At 37.6% G+C, this 17,336-nt stretch overlaps 2 protein-coding genes across 2 annotated transcripts in view; one reads left to right on the forward strand and one right to left on the reverse strand.

Moving 5' to 3' along the window:
• The window catches only part of LOC149545976 (metalloendoproteinase 1-like), a 35,414-nt gene extending 20,505 nt beyond the window's left edge, over positions 1-14,909 (reverse strand). The window contains exon 1 of the mRNA XM_089794522.1: positions 14,718-14,909. The gene's annotated coding sequence lies outside the window, so the exon portion shown is untranslated. The remainder of the gene's footprint in view (positions 1-14,717) is intronic.
• On the forward strand, positions 6,854-9,825 carry LOC149545977 (metalloendoproteinase 1-like). Its single transcript, XM_089794523.1, has 2 exons — positions 6,854-7,197; positions 8,434-9,825. The coding sequence occupies exon 2, from the start codon at positions 8,540-8,542 to the stop codon at positions 9,704-9,706; it is 1,167 nt and encodes a 388-aa protein (XP_089650649.1). The 5' UTR covers positions 6,854-7,197; positions 8,434-8,539; the 3' UTR covers positions 9,707-9,825.
• Positions 14,910-17,336: the final 2,427 nt, after the last annotated feature.

Genomic DNA, 17,336 nt, shown 5'->3' on the forward strand with positions numbered 1-17,336 from the left:
CTATAAACATCTACATTCCAAGGTTGTGTACATTATCCCCCCCTCCCAAATCAAGTCTATGGTCGATTAGTGATATGCTACAAATCCATCCTATTTGTCCTCCTACATCCACATGCATTTCCCTATCCTCCTACTTCCATTTCATGTCATGTCCACTCATCTCTCTCTCCTCATTGTCATGATATTTTTCATTTTTATCCTTTCCATTACCATATTTTTAGGTTCATTTTTATCTATTTCCATTATCATAGTTTTAGGTTAATTTTTATCCTTTTCCATCATCATAGTTTTAGGATCATTTTTATCCTTTTCCATCATCATAGTTTTAGGTTCATTTTTATCCATTTCCATTGTCATTGTTTTAGGTTCATTTTTATCCATTTCCATTATCATTGTTTTAAGTTTATTTTTATCCTTTTCCATCATCATAGTTTTAGGTTCATTTTAATCCTTTTCCATCATCATCATGTTAGGTTCATTTTTATCCTTTTCCATTATCATAGTTTTAGATTCATTTTACATCATCATAATTTTAGATTCATTTTCCATCATCATAGTTTTAGATTCATTTTACATCATCATAGTTTTAGATTCAGTTTACATCATCATAGTTTAGATTCAGTTTACATCATCATAGTTTAGATTCACTTTTCATCATCATAGTGTTAGATTGATTTTACATCATCATAGTTTTAGATTAATTCTTCACATTACCATTTCATACATCTCATATAAATCATAAACAAAACATCACATCCTACATCAAACATGTTCGTACCATGATATATCTCTCATCTTGCATCAAAAATGTCAGTACAACCATACATATAAATCATCTACCCTATCACATCCTACACCACCATGTCAACAAAAACATGTGTATCATCTACCATGTCACATCTTGCATTAACCACATGTTAGTCCAGTCATAACCATATCTAGATACATCTCATTAAAATATATAGCACAATAAACAAACCATAAGGCACAACATTCATTACACCATATCCCACCCCAAAGAATGTTCATATATCTACCATATCCTCAAAGAGTCAACAATGCATCACCCATCCTTGAAAGAATAAAAATGTTCATCATAGTCTAGCCTCATGTCCATATAGTACATATAATCCATCCAAATACACCTGGGTTTGTGCCCATACAACTACATCTCAAAATACATCAAAAACACTATACATCATCAAAACTGCAACATGTCATTGCTTGTTTGTGTCCTCATCCATTGCCTCCTTTCCCTGAGACTCATATAGATCTCTCCTTGCATTTGCCACTACTGTTGGTGGAGGTGGTGGCCTCATCATCCCTCCTCTAGTCCCCGAACTCTCCACCTCATCTCTCCTCCCACCTATCCCCCTCTCCTGCCCTTGGCTCTGGCTAGACCTGTGACTCTGTTTTGTCAACTACAACCCACCCATCCTTTGTGAGCCCCCAATCCTTCATCCACTCTCTCCCCCACCCTGTATGCTTGTGTGCATGCTAGTTGTGTCCGCCCATGTCGGTTATCTATAATGCTCTATCTGGTCTGCTAACACTGTTGCATGTTAACTCCCCCTATAGAATCCTACCCTCTCCCATAGATCCTCCACCTCCTCCCTTAGCTGCCTCAGCTCCTCCAAACACCCCCCCCCCCCCCCCCCCCCCCCCCCCCCAACTACCATCTGTGCTCTCAACATGGCCACCTCCACCACCAAACTATCTCTATCCTCTTGGATAGTGTCCACCCTCCCCCTCTCCCTCTCCCCCCCTCCATCACCTCCAATCTCACCTCCAACCATCCCGACTCCAACGACAAGGTCCCCAACTCAATCACATCTCAATCTACCTATCCCTAAGCCACATCTTGCTCATGTTAGAACTAATCCTACTCAACTCTAAGCTGGTCCCTCTTTGCCTGAGTATCTCGTAGTAGCTACCTCATGATATCATGTGCCTTCTGTAGGGATGCATACCTCGCCGCTTACCCTTCATCATCCCCTTCTTTTGAGGATGATCCTCCTCCTCCTCCTTTAGCAACTGGCCACCAAGCCCCTTGTCCACCCTTCGCCTGTGGTCTCACCTTTTCCTACGACCCTCTCTCTTCTTGCCTTCCCTCCTCTTGTCCTCTCTCATCCTCTCCCTCTCTTTGCTTCCTCCTCTGGGGTAGCTCTCCCTATACTGCGACCTTGGCTCATTGTCTCAAACCCCTTGCCTTGTACCACCCTCTCCTCACTGCTCAGGCGATCTCCCCTACCACCATTACCACCCTTGTGAGCTATGTCCAACCTACCAACCTAAGGCACTGAAAGTGATCCTTGTACTCCTACACGAATCCCACATCTACCACCCCACCAAACCTGTCCAATTCCTATGGAGCCAGATCACTCCTCTCATTGAAGAGGTGGCCCAAATAATGTCACTAACTCTCTAGTCACCCTCTAGTACCAGATTGTGTCTCCCAACACAACTTGCGGAAATCTGAACTGTTGCAACACCCTATCTAGCCAATACTACTCGGTTATATACTCCCACCACCCAAAAATAAAGCATGGTGATATGGTATACAACAACTGCTAACTCTCCTCTACTAATGATGCTAGGCCCATAAATGACCTCTATATCATTGTTGACATCTCATCTAACTAGACTCACCAGTAGTCTGCCTCCTTTGTGTGATGGTAGGTGAGAGGATCACCCCAACTATATACCGTAGGCTCCTTTGGTTGCCTATCTCTTCACCCAATTAGCCTGAATGCTGCTATGTGCTCCCATACCCACAGCTTCAGTAGGGTTGGGAAGCCCACATTCTTCCCTTGGTGGCATCCTCTATGGTATATAATTTGATGAATGTCCTAATATAGCTCAACCAACATCAAAGATCCCCATGCTACCAAGACTCCCTCATCTACAATCCAAATGACCGTACGATTCAATGCCAAAGTAACACCTGTACCACTTGTGTTTGGGGCAATATACCCCAACACTAACCTGCATACATAGAAATAAATTTGTCGATCTATGATCACCTGATCCAAATGCTCATCTAGGGTGAACTGACCCCTTTGGATATGAACCTTGCCTCTGGGTCCCAATAGTCATTGTACAATCCTCTCTCCTATGACACCCTAGCTACCATCACTAGCGTCTCGTGTACTAGTAGCCGGAACATCCTGTAGACATCCTCCAAAGTCACTATCATCTCACCTATTAGTAGATGAAATGTTTTGGTCTTACTGTGCCAACGCTTGCACAATGCTATCACCATAGCCATGTATGTCCATGTGTGGGGTAGTTTGGCTTGGTATCCTAGCCCAATTATGTCAATCCTTGCCTAGTTTGCTGGTGTGAATTGCTCCCTAGCATGCAGCAACGCAACACGTCACTCTCATGATATCAAAACATCCAATGACCACTGCATCCATAGCACAACACGATGTCAGATCTACTATCCTTTAAATATTTCTGCCTATGTTTCATCCCCCCCTTTTCTCATTCCCACCAACTCAATAACTTACCCTTTACCTGCACTCCCGCGAACCCATCTTTACCCTAGCATTCCCACTGCTTGATTTTCAATGGGATCGCGCCTTACCCTTTTGCTTATCCTATCAATCCTAACCCATTCTCGCATTGACTCTCTCTAAACCACCCTTCCCTGCAGGACTGCAATCTTGCTAACGTGAATGCTTTCTCACATCCAAGATTGCTTTCTTGCTAAATCTACAATGCAAGTTTGCATTCTCGTGACAATTGTGAGCCAAATTTGCATTCTTGCAAAAATGACTTCTGACCCATTTTGTTTACCCCTCACCCTTTGCCCTTTCACGTGATCATGATCTTGCTGATCCCTAAAGTGATCCCTCTAGACCCGTTCTTGCGAGAACGCTTTTTTGAAAATTTGAGAACGTTATAACATGAACATAAAAAATCATAAAGCCAAGTTTTTAGTGCCTACCAATTGATCTAGTGTCCGTTGTGCCCGCACTTGCCATACCACATCTGCTTGGTGCTCTGGTCATCCTTGCACAACCATCACATAATCCCAATAAGAGCTCCCAAAAACAATATGTTGATGTCAATATGAAAGTAATTACTCCTTTCTGGCCCTTTTGGACCCTCTTATAGACTCCTTGTGGTGCCCTATTTCCCTCTTCGACCCCTCTAGCTTCCCTAATTCCTCCATCCATGCTCTTTTGAAAATTCTAGCCCCATTTTAACACTCTTTCAATCATTTTGCATCTTCCTACTCACCCCAGCTTCTTGTACCTTTTCAAGTAGTCATCAAGCTTCGTCTTCTCTCCCTATCGTCTTCTTGAGGGGCATCATATAACCCAGTGTCTCCTCTTCTACTCAAGACTGGGGCAACTCTATTGCTTTAAACAAATCTTCTTCATCTCATTTATGTTCAAACTTCTCTGAAATAGTGTTGTCTCAACACTATGTCAAAGAGGGGCAAAATGTAAACACCTAAATCTAATTACACCACTAGGTAATCTTATTTAGTCATCTTCTAGGACATTATTGATTAAATATTTTATATTTAATTAATTAATCATCATCCCCTAATTAATAAATTCATTTAATTAACTATAATCTAATTGATCAAATTAAATGATAACCCAAAATCAATTTATCAATTAAATCCCTATTCCTCTATTAAATTAAATAAATGTAAAAAATCTATTTAATTTAATCCCACATCTTAATTTATTAAAATTAAACATTTAATAAATAAATCTCAAAACCCTAAACCAACCCATTCACCCATATTGACCTCACTTAGCCAACTAACTAACCCATCCCATCAATGCTAAACCACTTATCTCCTAGTTACCCCCTCGTAAGGTAAGCCTAATCGCCCTCCTAAACATGTGCACAACCTTAAGCAAGGGTTTAGACTTTCTAACCCAAACCAAAGTCAAAAGTCTTCCCTCACCCTCTTACATTCCTATCCAAGAGTATTAATGGCTCTTACATGCCTTAAAGCCCTTTAAAGCCTCTTACACCCCTCTTCCACACTCCTCCCTTGTTAGTCCCTTTGACCCTCCACTTTGATCATCCAATCCCCTTGTGACATTTGGCTAGAGCTTTGAAGAAGCACAATCCATGTGCTACCGTCTCATTGCATCCTAGCCCTTCCTCACCAATCTCCCATCCTTGCATCTTGACCCTCCATCTAACTACCCCTAAGCCTATAAATTAGACCCCTCCACTCTCACAAATCATCAACTTTTAATGCAAACTTATAATGCCCCATTAGCCACCACATCATAGCTATTGCATCCTTACCATGCCAAAATCCATCCACACCTTCATTGTTGAACCGTTCACCCATCTTCATGTTTGATCACAAACCCACCACATGAAGCTTGAGCACATTTGAGCATACATTCATCATTGTTGGGCACATCAAAGTTATCATAGGTTACACTTGAAGAGCTTACCATTCTTGGTTTGCCTTCCTCCATAGTGTTCCTTTTGTCTTATCGTATGTATTGCTTGATATTTAGTTGTAAATGTTAGATTAGATTTGATGTTCTTACCATACTAGATTTCATAGCATATAGTACTTAGTGGTCATTTATTGCAGCCCACTCTCTTCCTAAGTGGGCATTTATTTCCAATTATCTAGTAGTGAATTCCATCTTGCATTAATGTAGATTCCTTTTCTTTTCCCTAACCCTAATTAGGGTTGATGTGGCATGATCTTATCCATTAGTTATTGTTTTCGTCTAGGCCATTGTATTTGCGAACCTATATAAAGGTCTCACTTTTTATTTGCAGGAAGAGGATTTCTGAGATTATTGCTATGAGCTACTAAGACAATATAGTTTTCATTGAAGTTTGGTGAATACTTGATGTGTCTTAGTGTTTGCTTGTTCTCTTAATTCCCTCATTTAGATTAAGTGTTGTGATTGCAATGGGTAAGATGATGTTGCTTTGATGAATTCATTTGATTCATACTTTTGACATTTTAGTGATTTCTATATTGTTGTACAAGGTTAGCTTGAAACCCTTTCATGTGTATGTTTAACTTCTATCATTCATATATATTATTCTCTATGATGGTGTATGTGATGGTTTGAAAATCATTTGCATAACCCTTGAAGATTGCACCAATTCATGTGTAGTTCTAGTATAACTTGTTGAAGTGAGCTAGATAATTAAGGAATTTGTCTATTAGAATATTATCTGTAGTTGTCATTGCTTGTAGGATAAGAATAAAATCTTTGAACCCTTATCCCCTTTCATTTCCACATATTTTGTGAAATCCACCCCCCGACGGAAAAAAAACAAAAAAAACCATTGTAAAACCTTTGAAGAGCTCCCAATTCTAGTAATGAATTTGAGAAAAAATATGTAAGGCCCCTTTTGATCATCAACAATTACATCAACCATGAAGTTCATCCGTAGTCAAAACTTGACATTAAAGTAACCATAGAGTCACCGTGCGATCTTCTTGCACTCTTAACATACATGAAACTTTATTTAAGACAAGATAAGATACCTAAAGGTTTTGTTCTACTGTTTAGTGGATCATAAAACACACATCAACAAATCCCATAATTATAATTTACCAAAAAATTAAATCACTTTATGTAAAAATAATAAGCCCCAACTTTATCTCATCATCCACCATTGCAATCCTAGGTGGACCTAAAATTGCTCACATGACTGGCAGGGACCATAACAATGTTTGATTTGGCGATTACATCTGTTTTCAGATTGTTGTTTGGCAGAGTACCACACGAGTGACCTATTCCTGTTAGATATAAGTTTTCAGTAGACGATACAAAATCTTTTATAACAAATTTATATACTTTTTAGTTTCTTTGTTTTGAAAGAACTAACAAATATCATGGTCGTGGTCGCAAAAATCTGAAATTAATCTTTAAATTAAAAGAATAAAGTCCTAATTTCATCTCACAGAAAATCTGAAATTAGCCTTTAAATTAGAAGAATGAAGTAATAATTTAATCTAACCGTCCACCATGGCAAGCCATATGGATGGAACTGTAATTGGAGACATAGCAGCCAGGGATCATTACGGCGTTTGATTTTTTTTCAATTAGGCTGCAGCATTTCAAGAACTTCTTCGAGTGTTTTCCTGCTTTTTCTTGAGCCGCGGAAGCCTTCAAACATATCCTTGGCTTCAAGGCTAAGAAATTCTACATTGGCTTCAAGGCTAAGCTCTAAAATGTAAGTCACTACTTCTCTTTAATCAATACCCATCTCAATTTTTTAATGGGCTCTTAAGTTTTATCTGGAGCAACTTCTTGTTTTGTTACCCAATTCAAGTTTATCAATGTCTCTTTAATCATGCCCAGTACCGCCTCTTTAATTGTTCCCAGCAGCATGTTTCCAAGAACTTATGATTGCCAATTTGAGATGCGGAAGCCTTAAAACATATCCTTCTGGAGCAATTCCAAGAACTGATAAATCATCAAGTTTAAGTTCTAAAACGCATGCCATTTCTTTTCTTTCATTAATAATTATTCAATTCTATAAATGGGCACTAAAGTTTTATCAAAACCAACTTCCATCACCCAATTCGAGTTTATCAATGACAATGTATTCATCTTTATATCGTTCCCAGCTGCATGTTTCATTGCGCCTTTCAATTTATTCTTGACGACTTCATTATATCAATTTTTCAGATATATCAAGGCCAACAGTCATGCTTCTATACCCATTGCAACTACTCATTTCAGTTTTATCATTATTTACTTAATCTTTCTTTACCCATTCCAACGTTATCATCGCCAATTTCACCTTCTGTAAACCACTGTAAACTTCATGTTTCGTTACCCATGCCAATTTTACCTTTGCCAGTTTAATATTTATCAATCTTTCGATATTAAATAGGCTTATGCCAAGGGGCCCTGTAGTTTTCGGAATAATTCTGGTAGATTAGCACTGGCTTTCAGCTTATTAATAAACTTGCAATACAAGTGATCTTTAACTGAGATTATCATAGCTCTTGGTAGATTAATTTTATCAGAGGGCATACTTATTTCACTTATTTTTTAAAGCATTGCATGCCGTAGGTAAATGGTCATTTATAAAATAGCTGTGTTTCAGAGGGTTATTGCAATTTAAAGTTGGTTTCCAGAGCTTGAGGTTTACGATAATTTATGATCAGTTATAATTGGTAGACTCAGACAGTTACAAACATTGCATGCCAAAGATAAATGGTAATCTTTAAAATAGCTATGTTTCAGAGGGTTATTGCAATTTAAAGTTGGTTTCCAGAGTTTGAGTTTTGTGATAATTTATGATCAGTTTTTACGATTGAGATAGGGTCATTGACCCGATTTTCCGAGTTTAGGTTTTCAGTCATTAGTTCCATCGAGGAAAACCTGGTGTTGTATTTTCGGATTACATCTGCCGATAAATTGTTGCTTATCTTCATGTCTGTTTAATTGATGTTGTCAGGATTGATCTGACTGAAAGTTCAGACACACATGGATTCTGAAATTAAAGGAAACTAAGAAATTGCTGAAATAGAGAGAAAGAGTGCTTGGGATAGAGTGTATTAGAAATGGCCAAATTCAGCTTCAGCGAATGCAGAGGTCTGGTAGTATTTGCAATTGTTGTGATCATAATAATGGTTGAAACCATCTCTTCTGACAGATATGGAAGACAAAAGACCGGAAGATTATTGGGCCTTGATATAAAGAAGGTGGAGGTTCCTGCTACACTGTCTGAGTTGGATCTTTTGAGCGGCCTGGACCTCAAGAAAGGTGACAGCCATGATGGGATAAGTAGTATTAAGCTATATTTGGCCGCTTTTGGCTATCTCTTGCATAAGAAACAGGAACAACACGCATGGGATGACCTGTTTGACGACCAGCTCGAAAAGGGTCTCCGCATGTACCAGAATAACTTCAATCTTACTGTCACAGGCATCCTAGACCAAGAGACACTGGGTGCCATGCACATCCCCAGATGTAGCAGGGAAGATATACCTGATGAACTTCTAAAGTTGTTCTCTAAAGCACCTTCTAAGGGCAGTTTATGGGACCAGGAGCTGTGGTCAGTCCCCATTAGGAAGGAAAAGTGGAAAAGTACCCATAATCTCACATACGCCTTTTCCTCCACCATTACCCAAGTAGAGTCAACCATTCTCTCCAAGGAGGACATCCACAAGGCACTGGCTTCTGCATTTGACAGCTGGGCAGCAGTGGTTCCACTTAATTTTTCTGAAACAAATCAATTTGACGAGGCAAATATAAAGATTGAGTTTGTGGCACGTGATCACGGTGATGGAACCCCATTTGAAGGGCCTGTTGTCACAGTGGCACATGCATTTGGTCCGGAGGATGGCCGTTTTCACTTTAACGTTGAAAAGCGTTGGACAACAAGCTGCTACATAACTCAACATTCCTTAGCGTTTGATATTCAGAGCACTGCTGTTCATGAGATTGGCCATGTCATTGGACTGCGTCATTCCAAAATTGAAGATTCTGTCATGTATCCCACTCTAGAGCCGGGATACATTAGGCACGCCCTCACTGCTGATGATATCCGTGCTGCCAGGGCTCTTTATGGAAGTCGAATAGCCAATCAGCAAGATCCAGATGATGACCAACAGAAGGAAGAAAGAATTGAGGCTGGGTCCTCCCACAATCATTTTATTCTCTATGGATTTCTTGCGCTAGCTGTTTTTCTCATATTAATAGGCAAACGTCTGTCTTATCATATTTGATTTCTTCTGTAAACACTTTCTGTCTCTCTTTTTAAAGATTTTTGCAATACTAATGGAATGATTTGATTGTAAAAAATTTTAGGACATCCAATTTTAATAAATTGCACTACTTCGAGACTCTTGCCATCGAGACTCTTGCCAACAAATGCGATTTGTTGTTTTAGTTTTGTGCACAATTTCAATATCCTTATCGTAATTTACAGCACTATATTTTCAGATTATTTCTCAGTTTATCATTTTCAGAATCACATCTGGAATTAATTACTTTCTATCCATTCTTATAAGAACTGAATATAACTGTTGTGCATTCTCAAAAATATGTGGGGTTTTGTAAGAGTCAAGATACCATATGCAAAATAACAAGTGCTCCTACTTGAGTCATGGGTGGTTCTCTTGCGGAAATGATAAGTTAATTGAGTCATGCTTGCAGCCATTCAACAGTAGATGACAGGTAAGTTATACGGTTTAGTGCTGTTGCAAGAGATATTGTACGATGTTAGCGGCTCTGGAAAAGGCATCGTATCTTTTTATCTGTTATCGTTTTGCAGTACATCCTTAGTTCTTTTCCTTGTGATCGTAAAGTATAACTCTATAATGCTCATGAATGGGTTCACGCAGTGCCTTGAGAATTGTATTTTCCTCCAGATTTGCCTTGGGTAACTTTCTATCTATTTAAGACATCTTCATTTAAATGCTTAATGGTATTGTAACGATCACTACATTTTCTATGTTTCCATTAGGCCTCAGGGGAGGGAAACATTTGAAGAGGAGGAATTTAGGTGGGGTAGCAAGTGGAAGATGATAGTCTGGAGTAATTAAAGAACTATATTAAAATTTACTCATTATCTGAATAATTGTTGTGTTTCAATTGTTGGCGGTCAAGAGTTTAAGTTGTTATAGCAACAGTTGGGTACTTCCTAAGCATTCCAGAAGGGATTTATAATGGTCTGAGTCAGGAGACTTTTATTGTTCTTAACGACACAGATCGCATGAGTTGTGGATGCAATGCCCTTAAGCAACTTGAAATCTGGAAACAAAGAGAAGTTGGAAGAGGAAAGAATCGTAGGACAGTATATATTTTCCATGCAATAATGTTGCCTATCAGGTTATCATAGAATGTTTAGATCAAAATTATTTTCAATATAACTAGTGTGGTTATCATAGAACTTGTGGCAAAGTTACTGAATTTATATCAACATTGAAAATGTTCAAGGTAACACAGAGGTGAAGGTAATTGGAGAAGTAAATCAGTATTGAATCTACTCTTTCTGGGGATGGAGATATCTATGGGACTATGGGATGAATGGTAAATGTCCCAACATCATAACCTGTAAGAGACATCACTGGGAGATCTTCATCAAAGAGGTGATGTCCCTGTGACATCGCCCCGGTGAAAGAGGTGATTCTAGACATCGCCAGGACACAGGAGAAACTCCCAGGTCTCTCTCACGCCGGCTGTTTCCTGTGTGTGTCAAACACTTCCACGTAGTAATTTAGGAAAATAAAAGCAGACATTTTCATGATATTTGTCCTCCAAATCCTATTATTATAAGTTTAAGTGCCCCGTCCACACTTAAGGTCTCCAAGAAAAAATCTATAACTACATTTCACATTCTCAGTCCCAATCAGTATCAAAATTCCAAAGCATTGATTAAGGCTGGAAGGGCATATAGAGAGTGAGAGAAAGTTAGAGAGGGAGGACAAGCAAGAAGAAAAACAAGTACCTAGTATTCAAATTTAAACATGTTGCGAAAGCTGCAAGCTGTCAGTTCTTCAAGGTAAGCCACGGCCCTTCATGTAATGGGATTTGGGTATTTTATTTTTATTGTTGATTCCGAAATTGCTGAATTAGAGTATTTTATTTTTATTGTTGATTCCGAAATTGCTGAATTTTATATCAATGAGTAAGCAACATTCTTCTTTTTGTTCTCAATTTAGAATTACATAAAAAATTGTTTATAGAATCGTAAATGGTGAATTTATATAAAATAGTAGTTAGACAACCTAAAACAACAGTTAGAAAGCCTTAAAAACAACGTGTAGGGGTTTAGGCATTGATTTCACTTAAATATGCATAGTTATCATAATTTCCATTCCTTATAGGGTCACTATACGTTCCACTTCTCAAAACAGAAATGATGAAGAGGTTTAGCAAGAGTCAGAGCCTATAGGGTTGTACCTGAGACATTTGAGTAAAAACGATGGGATAGGATGAGGCTATGAGTTCTATTGGTAGTGCCACTTTTGATCGCCTCTCCAAGTCATTGGAAGAATTTTCGATAGGCTGTAGAGATGTCATTCTGTAAAGCTAGATTTTAAGGAATAGAGTTCATGCATACCACCTTCATGTTTGAGGCAAATGTGTACATGCAAGGAATAATCTCTCAGAATAGATTGTGGGGTTCTGGTGATATGACCAAACATTCATACTTGATACTTGTTACTTTTCCATCAGGACCCTCATACTCCTGTTGAGGATTTCCCAAAGTCCAGGACTTCAAACTACTACTTTTCCATCTAGCTTAGGGTTAGGATATCGTGAAGGAAAGTGTAGAATGATTAGTAGTAGACTAGTAGTGATGCTGTGAAACGTGGTGGTAGAGTTATTCAAACTAAAGATGACGTGAATAACGCTTGTTCATGTTCAAATTTTCCCTTGCATGCACATGGGACGGCATTGCAATACAACCCCCGAGTCTTTAGAAGCTGACTCTTCATCTTTCAATGTTTTGGTGTTTGTTCCATTTTCTTTAATGCAAGTTAACTTCTTCATGCAGACGCGATTGCGAGCGTGTGACAATTTAGTTGAAGATCACATTCTTGCTGGTAACCAGGAATTTACAACTTCGCATCATTGATTGCACGTACTACTGCTTATCATCATTTCCATGGCCCTACAGACTATCAATATTGGGCTTGAGAGTGATTGTGCTTCCTAAGATGGTTCAGAATCTCAAGATGTATTAGTCACGATATTGTTTTCAGATCAAGTTCTTCCACATCAAAGTATTGATTCAGAAAGTCCTTGCCATGCTCAAAACTTGAGATGGCATCTAAAAATTCACAATCCGTCTTCCTTTGATTCCTTGGGTGTAAAAGCTTGATCATTTTCACAATAAAGTTGAAACAGTAAGGGACTTAAGATCTGACCTGGAACTCTTCTACATGCAAACCAAAGGTACACTTGATTATTGGCATATGAACCTTCTTCATTTGCATTGCTGTCCTCTACAAATTTAGGCAGCTTTTCAAGAAAAACATCCTCTTTATGCTCTACCGGGTCATTAATGATCTCCGGTTATGCTGGGCCAACAGAATGAGATGGGGCAAAATCCATTTGCTCCGAACAGGCAGAGTCATCCTTCATTGCAGCCAGAGTCCTTCCGTTTCTTCATCATTTATGGGTTATTCAATGCTTGATTTTGTTTTTGACATGGTATTTATCAAATTTATCAGATTTCGACAATTTATTTTAATTCAAGTCATGAGCTTCTGGCTTTGATTGTGCATGCTAAAAATAAATAGTAAATACACAAACAGAAGTTCATGAATTGAACGATACTTGTCTCTGCTTTCTTTTTGTGCCTGGAGATATGCACTTCAAAATTAACATCTTCGTTTTTTAATCTTTTTCATAAACAGAATTTTGAAGAAGCTGAAATGAAAGGATTCAATATTGAAATTCAAACTCTGCATCCACTTCATACTTTCAATCAGTTGGAAAAATTACATGAACAAAAGTAGCCTCTTGCTTTTGTTGCGGACTTCAACATTCTTTTGCTCATTATGACAGTTAACTATGTTCACTTGACAAAAAAAAATGATCTCAAAACTCGCTCAAATTTTGTTTGGAGAGCTATGATATTGAAGAGAAACAAGGAATACATATGTCAAATATACGGGTTGCATATTTAGAAGAAGAGAAGATTTTGTTAAGGAAATGACAATTAAAGTTGTTTTGGGAGGTATGGAAGCATAGAAGCTTGTTTACTTTGTTAAAGGGTTAACTCCATAAGCTTGTGGGAGTGATATTGTACCAAATATTTTGCTTCATTCATCACATTAGGCTTGACCAACTCAATGGGAAGGGCAAGGAGTAAACTGAAATTACACCTGATTATGAAAGACAGCTTGAAAAGAGGTACCTCGTGGAAGAGGCAAGCAATGCATACACATGGAAGGTAATTTTCAGCAGCTATAACATTTTACTCAGCCTTGATATTGAAATCATATGACTGAGGAAGAGTGTGACCTCCTAGAATTCGAATCATAACTATAATAATGAAATTCCTAGAGGTGTCTAGAAATTGATTGAAATGTCTTCTAAACTTTGTCAATTAGTGAGTTAAAGCCATGCCTGCATTTTGTACGATAATCTTCATCGCTGAGTAATGCTGGAGAGAGCTAATATATGGACTTGTTGATGCACATTTTAAGCCACTACATTTAGAAATGTTTACTTAGTATTCTAAATGAATCACAAAGTCTCCAACTCTCTTTTGAATAAGATGCTCATATGCAAAACAGTGTATACAAGTTGTGTGATCAAATGAGACAACCTCAAATATTTGTAAGATCCCTGCAAGTCTTCACCAAGTTTTCATTGGTTATCTATAATGCATTCCGTCAAACACTTGTCATGAGATATGATTGTGGGGTTTCATTTTGGAAGAGTATGACGTCGTTTTAAAAGTGAACAAGTTTGATAATAGCATGAGTGGATTCACAATGCTAAAAGAACAAGACTTTTAAATCATCAACTATTCAGGCATGGCAAAAGCAATTGACTTTGAACATAGATCTGTATTACTATGTTAATTACTTAAACAGAATCACAACAGATAGCCAGATGTGAACATTAAAGAATCATCATTCACTCTGAGTTCTGTTCCCTAGCCAGGTACAGAACAGAGTTCTTCAATCACCGTTCCTTGATAAACCTGGAGATTTTTTGGCAGACCATAATGTTTTAACTATAAACCCGAATACCACTGTACCTGTAAATGCATACCATTCACTCCCAGAAGACAACGCAGAGAATATGTATTGCCAACACTCGCTATGGCTTCACAGCTCCTCATGGCTCGCCACGACAAATATTAAGCAACGTCAATCTTTATTGTTTTTTCCAGGCATAACATATTGTTGATGGTAAGACGAACTGAAAATAATGGCTTCAAAACTTTATTACACTAGCAGTCGTATGCTTTTATACATACAACGATGAGTGATAAAGGTAATACAATTTCCTCATATATAAGAATGTAAATATAAAATACATATTAAATTCTAATCTAAATGGAACTCTAATTCTAATTAAATCTCTGATTACTAATTGTATTCTAACCCAATTTTATTTGAAGTTGAACTAATTAATTTAAAACTTAATCATTTAATCTCAAGGTTATTTTAATCACAGTTGGGATTTATGAAAAATGAAAATAGGTGCCTCGAGAACGATTACTCTCGGCGTAATATATATAGAGGTATATATAAGCTAGTGGCAATCGCGGCGCAATAGGAAAAGTATTTTTAAATTTTTTTCTATTTTTTAAGGTAAGCGATGAATTATTTATTTCTTTTAAAATACAATTGTATAAACTTACTATAAAATTATTCTTGAATATTTTATTTTTTAATTCTATATATGGTGTTTATTTGCATCACTTTAATTTAGTTTTATTTTAAGCATATTGTTACGTAAAATGTTATATTGAAGAGTAGAGTTATAGTTAGGGTTAGGGTTAGTGTTAGGGTTGGGGCTATTGTTAGGGTTTGAGTTATGGATAGGGTTAGAGTTACGGTTAGGAATAGAGTTACAATTAGAGTCAGGATTAGCATTAGGGTTAGGGCTAGGGTTATTTTTAGGATTATGAATCTTGTTAGGGTTATAGTTAAGGTTAGGTTTATAATTAGAGTTAGAGTTAATGTTAGGATTAGGGTTAGAATTTGGGTTACAAATATAGTTAGGGTTAGAATTAGAGTTAGGGTTAGGGTTAAGGAAAGGGCGAGGGTAAGAATAAGGGTTTAGGTTAAACATATAGTTAGGGTTAGGATTAGAATTAGAGTTAGGGTTTGAGTTAGAGGTAGAGTTAGAATTGGAGCTTGAATAAGGGCTAGAGTTAGAGTTTAAATTAGGGTTATAATTAGGGTTTAAATTAGGCTTAGGGTTAGGGTTAAAATTAGATTTACGGTTAGAGTTAGAGAAAGGGTTAGTTTTAGGATGATGGTTAAGGTTAGGTTTATATTTAGAGTTAGGGTTGTATATAGAGTTACATCAGGGTTAAGGTTAGGGTAAGGGTTTGAGTTGGGGTTAAGGTTAGGGTTAGGGCTATGGTTTTCATCTAGATTAAAGTAAGGGTTAAGGTTAGAGTTAGAGTTTTGAGTCAAGGTTAAGGTTAGAGTTAGGGTTAGGTTACGGTTTTAGTGAAGGTTAAACTAAGGATTAGGGTTAGGATTAGAGTCTAATTATGGTAGAGTTAGATTTACAGTTAGGGTTATATTTAGGGTTAGAGTTAGGGGTAGGATTATGGTTTAAAAAAAGTAATTTTCTTTTTGGCATATTGTAATGTAAAATGTTATAGTCAAACATAGATATATGGTTAGGGACAAAGTTACCATTACAATTAATGTTAACCTTAGGGATAGAATAAGGGTTAGGGTTAGCATTAGGGTTAGGGCTGGAGTTAGGGTTAGGGTTTGAGTTATGGCTAAGGTTAGGGTTAGAGTTATGGTTATGGTTATTGTTAGAGTTATGGTTAAGGTTTGGGTTAGAGTTATGTTTATGGTTAAGGTTAGGGTTAGAGTTATGGTTATGGTTAAGGTTTGGATTAGAGTTATGTTTATGGTTAAGGTTAGGGTTAGAGTTATGGTCATAGTTAAGGTTAGGGTTAGAGTTATGGTTATGGTTAGGATTAGTGTTATAGTAAGGCTAGGGTTAGGGTTTGAGTCAAGGTTAAGGTTAGAGTGAAGGTTAGGGTTTGAGTCAAGATTAAAGTAAGGGTTAGGGTTAGGGTTAGAGTCCAATTATGGTAGTGTTAGATTTAGGGTTAGAGTTATGCTCATGGTTAAGGTTAGGGTTAGGGTTAGGGTTATTATAGGGCTTGAGTTAGGGTTATTGTAGGGATAGGGTTAGGGTTTGAGTCAGGGTTAAGGTTAGGTTTAGGATTAGGGTTAGGGTTTTAGTTAGGATTAAAGTTAGGGCTAGGGTTAGGGTTAGAGTCTAGTTATGGTAGAGTTAGATTTAGGGTTAGAGTTAGGCATAGAGTTATGTTTATGGTTAAGTTTAGGGTTAGAGTTATGCTCATGGTTAAGGTTAGGGTTAGACTTATGGTTATGGTTAGGGTTAGGGTTATAGTAGGGCCAGGGTTATGGTTAGGGCTTGAGTAAGGGTTAAGGTTCTAGAGTTATGGTTAGGGAAAAGTTTTAAGCCAAGATTAAAGTTAGGGTTAGGGTTATGGTTAGAGTCCAATTATGGTAGAGTTAGATTTAGGGTTAGAGTTAGGGACAAATTAATGTTTATGGTTTAGTGTTAAAGTTAGGGTTAGGGTTAGTGTTAGAGTTAAGGTTAGGGTTAAGGTTAGAATTAAGGTTAGGGTTAGTGTTAAGGTTAGGCTTAGGGTTAGAGTTA

This window comes from Cupressus sempervirens, chromosome 7, assembly GCF_028749045.1.
Source record: "Cupressus sempervirens isolate cs-2001-9-10 chromosome 7, ASM2874904v1, whole genome shotgun sequence".
Taxonomy (NCBI): Eukaryota; Viridiplantae; Streptophyta; class Pinopsida; order Cupressales; family Cupressaceae; genus Cupressus; species Cupressus sempervirens.

Excerpts from the sequence above, each read along its gene's own strand:
- LOC149545977 (XM_089794523.1), top strand. The coding sequence starts at position 8,540 with ATGGCCAAATTCAGCTTCAGCGAATGCAGAGGTCTGGTAGTATTTGCA.